Consider the following 10156-nt stretch of genomic DNA (forward strand, 5'->3'; position numbering starts at 1 on the left):
TTGAGCTGTTTATCTCATGTTGTCATATGTTCATGTTGTTTCCTAGTGATCCGTGCCTCTTTTGAGGATGATCAGTAAGGATGTTTTGTTAATCTTATAGTGCTCTATCCATCCATGCCTTTGTTTGCAATTATGGAGCACCCTAGCTTGAGTCAATCGAGCTCTACTTTTGCTACTTTGTGAATCTGGGCAGATTGTCAACTTGTTTGCAATTTTGCCGATGATGTTGTAGTTGACCCGTGCATGCTATGCTATTGTTCTTGCCATGTCTAGCTTGCATTTTGTGTGTTATTGATAGATGTATGCTTAGTTTATCATAACTTGCTCCGTAGTGAGTGCATCGAGCTCGTAAACATGCCTACTTGATATATGTTTTCAGCATGTGCCAGATTTCACTAAGTCTGAAAACTGATTATGTTTTTGCCATGTTCACATGCTTGCAATTGTATTTTCTGATCCCTTTTGACTCAAGGTCACTAAGGGACTTTTGTTAAGCTCTTTGAGTAGCTCCATGCCATGCTTTACTTTGCCATGTTCAGGTCCTGTAGCATGTAGTTTTGTTGCTCCGAAGAGGGCTACTTGATCTGAAATTCCAGACAAGTGTTAATTTCACTAAGTCTGAGATCTGTTTGCCATATGCATTTTTGTCATGCTTGTTTGAACCTGTTAATGAATGAATTGGCCGTAGCTCAGTGCTAGACTTTTGTTAAGCATCTTGAATGCATCCCTGCCATGTATTTTGTTGTCATGTTTGGGTGTTGTAGCATGTTCATCTCATTGCATTTAGATGGCTACTTGCTGTAAATCGCAGACCGGTGTCATTTGTTTTGCTTGCCATTTCCAAACCGTAACTCCGATTCCGGTGATCTTTATATCGTTTTCAAGAGATTTCATCTCATCTTTCCAGTGGCACACTTGGATTTCCAAGTTGAGGCCAGGATCTTGCATTTCCTGTCACATCTTGCATATGCATCCCGCACCGCATCCCGCATAGCATATCATCTTTGCATCATATTGTTTGATCCTTGCACGTGGTTGATTGTGTCCTTATTGCTTGTTTGTCTTGTTTGGGTAGAGCCGGGAGACGAGTTCGCTAACAAGGAGCCCGTTGAGTTTGCTTTCGAGGATCCAGTCAACTCTGACAACTTTGCAGGCAAGATGATCATACCCTCGAAATCACTACTATCTTTGCTATGCTAGATTGCTCGCTCTTTTGCTATGCCAATACTACGATGCCTACCATTTGCTTTCAAGCCTCCCAAATTACCATGTCAAACCTCTAACCCACCTTGTCCTAGCAAACCGTTGATTGGCTATGTTATCGCTTTGCTCAGCCCCTCTTATAGCGTTGCTAGTTGCAGGTGAAGATTGGAGGCCGTTCCTTGTTGGGACATTTATTTACTTGTTGGGATATCATTATATTATCTTGTTATCGTAATGCATCTATATACTTGGTAAAGGGTGGAAGGCTCGGCCTCTCGCCTAGTGTTTTGTTCCACTCTTGCCGCCCTAGTTTCCGTCATATCGGTGTTATGTTCCCGGATTTTGTGTTCCTTACGCGGTTGGGTTATAATGGGAACCCCTTGACGGTCCGCCTTGAATAAAACTCCTCCAGCAATGCCCAACCTTGGTTCTATCATTTGCCACCTAGCCTTTTCCCTTGGGTTTCGCGGACTCAAGGGTCATCTTATTTAACCCCCCCCCCCCCGGGCCAGTGCTCCTCTGAGTGTTGGTCCAACCTAGAGCATCGTGCGGGGCCGTCCCTTGGCAACTTGGGCTACGTTGGCTCCCGTACGCTTAGCTTATCCGGTGTGTACTGAGAACGAGATATGTGCAGCTCCTATCGGGATTTGTCGGCACAGCGGGTGGTGTTGCTGGACTTGTTTTACCATTGTCGGAGTTGTCTTGAAGAACCGAGATACCGAGTCTGATCGGAACATCTTGGGAGGAGGTCTATTCCTTCGTTGACCGTGAGAGCTTGTCATGGGCTAAGTTGGGACTCCCCTGCAGGGATTTGAACTTTCGAAAGTTGTGCCCGTGGTTATGGGTAGATGGGAATTTGTTAATGTCCGGTTGTAGATAACTTGAACCTTAACTTAATTAAAATGAATCAACTGAGTGTGTTACCGTGATGGCCTCTTCTCGGCGGAGTCCGGGAAGTGGACACGGTGTTGGAGTAATGCTTGCGCAGGTTGCTCTCTAGTTTCTCACTCGCGCTTTGCCTCCTCTTCTCGCTCTCTTTTGCGAATAGGATAGCCACCATATTATGCTAGTCGCTTGCTGCAGCTCCACATATACTTTTACCTTGCCTTACCTATAAGCTTAAATAGTCTTGATCGCGAGGGTGCAAGATTTCTGAGTCCCTGTGGCTCACAGATTACTATTACACCAGATGCAGGGCCTGATGATTCCGCTCCAGGTGACGCGCTCGAGCTCAAGTGGGAGTTCAACGAGGACTCTCAGCGTTATTATGTTTCCTTTCCTGATGATCAGTAGTGGTGCCCAGTTGGGGGTGATCTGGACCATGTCGCATGTTGGATTATCTTTTATTTTGGCGCCGTAGTCGGGCCATGAGTGTTTGGTTGTTGTAATGTTATTTATGTACCTTGATTGACGTGGCGAGTGTAAGCCAACTATGTTATCCCTTTTATTATCTATATTACATGGGATGTTTGTGATGATTGCCTGACTTGCGACATATGCCTTCAATGCGATTATGTCTCTAAGTCGTGCCTCGACACGTAGGAGCTATAGTCGCATCGAGGGTATTATAGTCCGGGACAGCTTTTCGGACGCGCATGCAAGGAGAGCCGCGGGCTGACGAGAGGAGTTAGGTAGGGCATGAGGGTGTGTAGTGAAATGTGAAGACGGTCTAGGGAGGAAAAGAGAGGGAAAGTCCGGCAACAGTTTTCGGAGACCGAAAACGTCCGACGTTAGACCGGCTATACTGCCGCTATAGTTATCCGTTGGGGCAACAGACGATCTCCGAATGCGATGAAACTTGACAGGCGGTCTATCTACACTATAATAAGACCACACGTCAACTTTCATCCCATTCTGAGAACATCTTCCGGTCACTTATAAAATACTATTTCGGACCTGCCGCGGGTGCGTGCAAGTGTGGTTGGGCTCAGAACGGACAACAGACGGAACTGAAGGAACCCAGACGGATGCAAGTTTTGAAAACATGATGATGCAATGCACATGATGACATGACAAGATGCAACACGCAAGCAAATGACATGGCAACAACAGCGAATAACAGGAAGACACCTGGCACATCGGTCTCGGGGTGTTACAGTGTGTGTGTGGGGGGGGGTATACACTTGACTTTTTTATGAAACCAGTGAGGTGCTCACGCGAGATGGTAGCCCTTTCTAACAGTGTCGAGGCAGCCTAGAGTGTGGCATGGTGTAGCCATGGAAGGATGCATCATAGTTAGTGTCAAGGTCGGGGTTGCCCCCCGTGTCATGCGCAAGGAAGCGACATGGAGTAGGGGACGCAGAGATGCACCAAAAGAAGATTGTTAGGTAATTGAGGCAGTCATTGAGGAGGGTGTCGATGTTGAACACGATGTTGTCAAAACCGTTGTTGATAACGCGTCGTGCCAGGTTTGAAAGGCATGAGGACACTTCAGGGCAAAGGCATGCGTCAATGTTACCGTTATCAAGCATGCATAGATAGAGACCATCACGAACTATGTGCAATGTGAAAAGGCTACCAAAGGAGACCTCCAAGAGAGGGGCAAGGTGTCGAGCGGGGAAGCCAGAATAGTCGGAGAAGAGAACATGTAGTCAGGGATGTGGTGAATAAACTAGGGATAAGAGTTGTAGTGGTCGTAGACAAAGGTGATGTCAGCTCAACAAGAAGTGGCATGAAGGTGTGTCAATCGCATGTAGAAGCGCGACGCAATACTCGAGTAAGCAAGAAAGGAACCAACAATGTGATGAAGACGACGTGCAGAGGTTGATGATATTGCACCCAGGGAATGACAAGTCGCGTGAGGTGACACTAGGGCTCGAGTGGTGATGTAGTTGACGCTCATGTGTGATGCAATGGCTGAGGTGGCCATGAAAAATGTTCGCAACTAAGAAGGCGCTTTGGCAGCTGGCAACAAGGACCATATGCGGCAACGCCACTGCACGAAGGAGCGACATAGTGGTAGTCCATTACTCAATCGGTGGAGGAACACACATACTCGGAGAAGCTGGTTGACTGCTACATAACTTATGCAGAAAAACCAACGCAGGAAGATCGGTAATGTTGCATGTTCGGATAATCAAATGGAGGTACGCATGGTGTAGATCTTGTCAAGACGTGGCCACGATAGTCAGGGGTGATGCCGCACATATTGGAGTTGCTGGTGGCGATGTCGAAGATGGCTTGGTGGATGGTGGCACAACGAACCAACCGTGTATGTTATGCGTACAAGAGCAACCGATCTGATGCATGAAGGAATCCTTTGTGCGGCGTGTCCAGCCTTACCCCATGGTTGTTGATGAGGAAATAGTCCGTGAAGCATTGAAAGTGATGTCAAAGTAGAGGCGCGTCAGGATGATGAGCAGTGAGAAAAACCTATAATCAGGAAAATACTCTAATGGGGAGCCAATCAAATCTGATTGCGGACGAATCTAGATACGGGTTGGGGAAACCCCCAGTAGAGATCCCGAAGATCGGTCTCCTATGGGTGGGGGGAGGGTGGGCATCATAGAAGTTGTGGTTCAGCTTGGTCTATAATCTTGCACCTGATACCAAGAAACAGGATGAGAATTGGATAATTCAATGTTTGTATCCAATTCAATGAAGTAAATTGCACAAAACCATCACTTTGAAGGCTAGGTTTGCGAAAAACACTACAATACATTTTTTTTGCAAAAAACACCACGTCTACGGTAATCTTTTTGCAAAAAACACTAATCGACGGATCGGGCTCGGTTAATTGAGTTTATGACAAATGGGGCCCGCCAGTCAGGCTGACGTGGCACCAGTTTCTCACACCGTTACATGAAAACGTTTGCTGAATGTGGGGCCCGCTTGTCAGCCTATCAAGCCTCTCTTTGGCATTCCATCGAACAGTTTGAGTGCAGTGCACACGCCGGCGGACAAAGGCCGGCGTTGCGAGTCTCAGCCAGGCGAGGAAGGTCAAGGACGGCAAGGACCGTGGCGCCGGGATGCGGCGGCCGTGCTCAAGGACGAAATCCGTGGGGGAGCACTGGTGGCGGGGAGGCCTCTGCCTCGGCCGAGGGCAGACGAACGGCGACATCTGCCTCGATGCGGCAACGACGATGGCAGGCTCTGCCTCGACGCAGACCTCGCGTGGCTCGCGAGGGCGCAGGGATCCCATTGCCCCCTCGCAGTCCTCAACTCCTTCCCCAAGCCTCAGAGCTCCTCCCCCCTCCAATGGCCGAGGTGCCGCCGCCCATCCCGTTGGCCAAATTCCTTGCCAGCAGCCCTCCCCTTCCTTTCCTTTGGCGTAACCGACTCCTCTGGATGCCCTCGAACTGCTGCCGCCCCCGAGTTCCTCCGGGGAAGCCCTGCGGGCGCCTCCATCGCAGCTCTTCAGCGCCGTCGCGGCTTGGCCCATGGCAGCAATGCTGCAGGCTATCCCATGCGACCCCGCAACCACCCCCCGGACGCGGCGCGGGGCGCCTGTTCCAGAGCCGTCATCGGCGAGCTCCCTTGGGCCCCGGTTGACTCCAGCGCTGGCGGCCACAGCGCTCCTCTGTCCAAAGGCGTGAGGTTGACGAGCACGGACCACCAGCTTTTTTTCTTTTTTCTTTCGATGACAGGTGGACCCCACAGGGCCACACGGGATGATAACGTGTGCCAACGTCGCAATTACTTAGTCGGTGCCACGTCAGCCTGACTAGCGGGCCTAATCTGTCATAAACATGCTCAATCGAGTCAAATCCGCCGATTAGTGTTTTTTGCAAAAAGATTACCGTAGACGTGATGTTTTCTGCAAAAAAAAAATATTGTAGTGTTTTTCGCAAACCTAGCCCTCAAAGTGGTGGTTTTGTGCAATTTACTCAATTCAATGTTTGTTGTTGAGCGACGAACAGTTCACATAGAGTGCAAGGCTGGGACAAGAAGTCTCTTTGTAGAGATGAAGGCAAAGATAGACTACAAATCATGTACTATCAGATACAAAGATATGTCAATACAATTCACCGTATGAAAGCTTCGTATTATCTATCTAGTTTCAACTGGTTTTTCAATTAATAGGCAACATGTTCTTCCATAAAATATTGCTGCCCCCAAGAGACTTTCTTTTTTTGCGGAAGAAACTTCAATCTATTCATCATCTAGTAGTCCGGAGATGTAGCAAAAATTACAACCAGCTCTATGGACCACCTAGCAACAATTACAAGCACCGGAACGAGCCGAAGGATAAGAAGTACTGCCCGCGTGAGATTTTCACCAAAGAATAAAAATTGTTTTCATCAGCAGATTTTGACCGAAGAATAAATCTTGGTTTTTGTGCAAAAGCTCTTCCGTTCCAAGAAATGGTATTAACATATTTATATGAATCCCGCAAAAAGTAATACTCTTACTATGTCGTGCCTACAGTACACAGTCTTTCCCTATATTTTTGCAAGGTTTTTTTTTTTACAGGACTTGTACCCATGACCTCATAGTCACAAGGCAACAGTTTTACCATTACGCCAAGGCTCCTCTTCATTTTTCATATTTCCAATTTTGGAGAAAATTCATCGTACGGTCTAATATTCTATGCGTTCATTTGCATAAATCAGAGGCAATCTTTTTCAATCCACATGTTATCATTCATACAATTTGTATGTGTTTTGTGGTCGCCAGTTTTCTCTCCCATCCATGTAAAATTCTTGTGTGTTTTCCTTTATATGTTTCTCGTCCATATTATCCAACGAGGCACTTAACACTCTTGTCTTGCCCTCGCTGCCCACGTCTGCTATATGATTCCCCTTTCATTCCTCCCTTCTGTCATATGATTCTCCTTTCTGGGTCTCGCTCTTTCCATTCATTTTTCCAGCAAAGCTTCAGCTTACAGATAAGCACCTAGCTGGCGTGAAGTGTCCATCTAACATGGCACCTTATTCTCCTCCTCCTAAACGCTACCCACAAGAACCGGCAACAAATGCATCTGGACAAAAACGCAAGTCAACTTTTCGACTATGAGCATGCATCAGCAGCAGTCGCTACGTGCTACTAGCCCGCTGGGTTAGCCTGTCCAACTTTGCATGCTTCCCTCGAAGACGTGAACGAGATGTGTAATATTTGGATCCTACAGCTCCTCCGTCGCTTTCGGTCACTACGTGGGAAGCGGGGACTAGTCCGAGTCAAATTTTAGCGCTATCTAGGCGCTGTGGAGCTGGACGCGGCTGACTAAGCCGTGACCAAACACGTCGCCGCCAAGCTGCCTCGACCCGGCCACTGCTAGATATTAACCATGCAGCCAGCAGACAGACGAAAGATGAAACTATTTTGTTTCTTGACACTGACAGCTGAAACTATTAGCACAACAGAATGTTCCCAACAGGCACGATGCGGTCTCGTTTCCAGTCAACATCAGCAGCACACGATACGATCCTCGGTGACGGGGTGAGGGAAAGCAGGGTAAGTATTTACCGAGCAAGCCTATTCTACCTCCAGCACTCGCGCTGCTCAAGCTGTGTACAACGACGGAGACCCTACATACAACTCGTTGACGGGCAGGGAGGGAAGGTTGGCAGCTGCTGCTCGGCAATCTTCGTCCTCGCTTCGGGGTTCGCACCAACGCCTGCGCCCGACGCTTGCGGAACACAGACTGAAGGGAATTGGTTTTTCTGCAACATGAAGCAACCATATGATATGCATCTCCTCTAGTGCGAGCATCTCTTTGTAGGTGATTAGATGATTTATTATTATATATTAGGGCCGGCTTAACCGGCAATGGTTCCCTTGGAAGCATGGCAATTGCGAATGATTTGCATGGCAGTTTATGTTGGCCAAGGATGGTAAGTTTAGTTGGCAAGCACGACAAATCCGCCTCAGTTCAGTTTATTGTCAGGATTTGCCGTGCTTGCTAACTAAGGCCTCCTTTGGTTCATAGGGTACGAATACCATAGGAATCAGAAACCCATACAAACCAGATTCCCATTCCTATGTAGGATAGGAATCAATCCTTCACATTTCAAAGGAAAAAAAAAACATAAACCTAGACTCAATGAAAAAATCCCTATCCTATGCATCAAATGGCATGTTTTACCCATAGGAATTATATAAGATACAAGCCATCTCACTTCCTATGGTTTTCCTTTTCCCATGGTAGTCCTATCCTATGAACCAAAGGAGGCCCAAATTTGCCATCCCCGCGGCAATATAAATTGCCATAAAAAAGGTTCATTTTGCCATGACCTCTAAGGGAATGTCAGCACAATAATATTCCCCTATATATTAATGAGTGCAAGTTAAATGTGTAAGCACCTACTAAGCATTGGTGCATAATTACGCACTGCTGATCTTTCAAAATAAGCACCAATGATCCTACAACCAAAAAAGGCTGATTTATTTTTGCTAACCGCTTTATGCTATTATTAGGGACAGTCATTTGCTGTCAGAGCACTAATTTAATGTATAATACAAATAAAAGCTTCTGGACAAAAACAAAATGAAATTCACTACAGTAAATAGAGTTTGATGATGATAAATGATCAGTGTGGCCTACTTCTCTTACCTAGAGTTTATTTCAGCTGCTCCTTTGCATCCACAACTGCAGCTTCCTCTTTAGGCACGACATCTACAACAGGCTCGTACAGGTACCACTCCTTCTTTTTCCTAATATATGCAAAACAGACAGTTTTAATAGAAGGCCGGAGCTGCAACAAATCCCTGCCTTAGTCCCTATAAGTGCGGAATAAACAGTGTGATAAAAACCAAACTGTACAAGTCATGTCTATAAAAGGCTTTATTATAGCAGATCTTACCGAATGACGCTTCCTTTGCTCCCAAAATACTTGAACATATCCACTGCGTTGTTCATGGCTTTACTGCAAAAACATGGGCACACCATTTAAAATAACAGATACAACATGTAAATAAGGGATGTGGCATAGTTTGGAAAGGTTTGCCAGTCCTGTAGTAGTTCCACTAAAAACTGAAGACTCAACAAAAATAACATCAGTAGACACTTCCACGAACCTATTAGAGGCAAATTCTGGTGCTCGCCTTTTCTTTGACATTTTAGCTTCTCTCATAGCAGAAACAGTCTGGCTAGCAATCTGTCAAGTTCATGTCGTTTGTTTATTCATGTTGGCCAACAAATTATCCTATCCAATAACTAGTGAAAGCCAAATTTTGCAGGTATTTACTTGAAAAACAAACCAACAAAGAAATTTCATGAAATTGTAAAGATAAATAGCAGAGGAAGTATATCTAACCTCATAAAGTTGCTCACGGATGCAAACAGCTATTGCAGGCTGCACATCAATTAGCATGATTTTATCAGTGTAAAACAAAGTTACTGAAATACTACACACCATCTATACACCAATAAGAAATGTCCATTTAATAATAAATATGTATCATGCATAAAACAACAATACCAAATAAAGGTTAGAATTGAGTTTGATAGCGGTGCAAATTGCTGTCAAATCCCAGAAATATACATGTAAATCCAAAACTTTAGGACAGATAAATTAAATTCAACAAAGCTTCAGAACCAATAGATATAATGAAGGTTAAAGCCGAAACATCTACAAGATTCTTCCAAACGTAAAATAGAAGAATCAGGCTGCTGTAGGAACATCAATGTCTAAAAATCTTGTACGCAAGTTGGCACAGCGCTTTCAATCAATCTCGCTCAACTTGTTAGTATTCTTATGTTTAAATGGAAATTTCAAGTTCCATGTATATAAATTACAACGATACTAGGTAGGAAATGTTATGTGCATAGCGCGATCAGGCTGCTGTAGGAACATCAATGTCTAAAAATCTTGTACGCAAGTTGGAACAGCGCTTTCAATCAATCTCGCTCAACTTGTTAGTATTCTTATGTTTAAATGGAAATTTCAAGTTCCATGTATATAAATTACAACGATACTAGGTAGGAAATGTTATGTGCATAGCGCGATCAGGTGGCTTCCTTCTTTTGTAAACAATAGAACCAAAAAGGCAACCCCACGCGACCAGGTCCCCT

General features: G+C 45.5%; 1 protein-coding gene across 1 annotated transcript in view; it reads right to left on the minus strand.

The window, feature by feature from the left end:
• Positions 1 to 7454: 7454 nt before the first annotated feature.
• LOC119364235 (chromatin structure-remodeling complex protein BSH-like) overlaps positions 7455 to 10156 on the minus strand; it is a 5053-nt gene continuing 2351 nt past the window's right edge. Inside the window, exons 7-11 of the mRNA XM_037629670.1 lie at positions 9399 to 9437; positions 9160 to 9239; positions 8946 to 9008; positions 8696 to 8796; positions 7455 to 7805 (exon numbers count right to left, since the gene is read on the minus strand). Of these exons, the coding sequence (XP_037485567.1) occupies positions 8703 to 8796; positions 8946 to 9008; positions 9160 to 9239; positions 9399 to 9437 (276 nt within the window). The 3' untranslated portion in view covers positions 7455 to 7805; positions 8696 to 8702. The remainder of the gene's footprint in view (positions 7806 to 8695; positions 8797 to 8945; positions 9009 to 9159; positions 9240 to 9398; positions 9438 to 10156) is intronic.

This window comes from Triticum dicoccoides, chromosome 1A (genome assembly GCF_002162155.2).
Source record: "Triticum dicoccoides isolate Atlit2015 ecotype Zavitan chromosome 1A, WEW_v2.0, whole genome shotgun sequence".
Taxonomy (NCBI): domain Eukaryota; kingdom Viridiplantae; phylum Streptophyta; class Magnoliopsida; order Poales; family Poaceae; genus Triticum; species Triticum dicoccoides.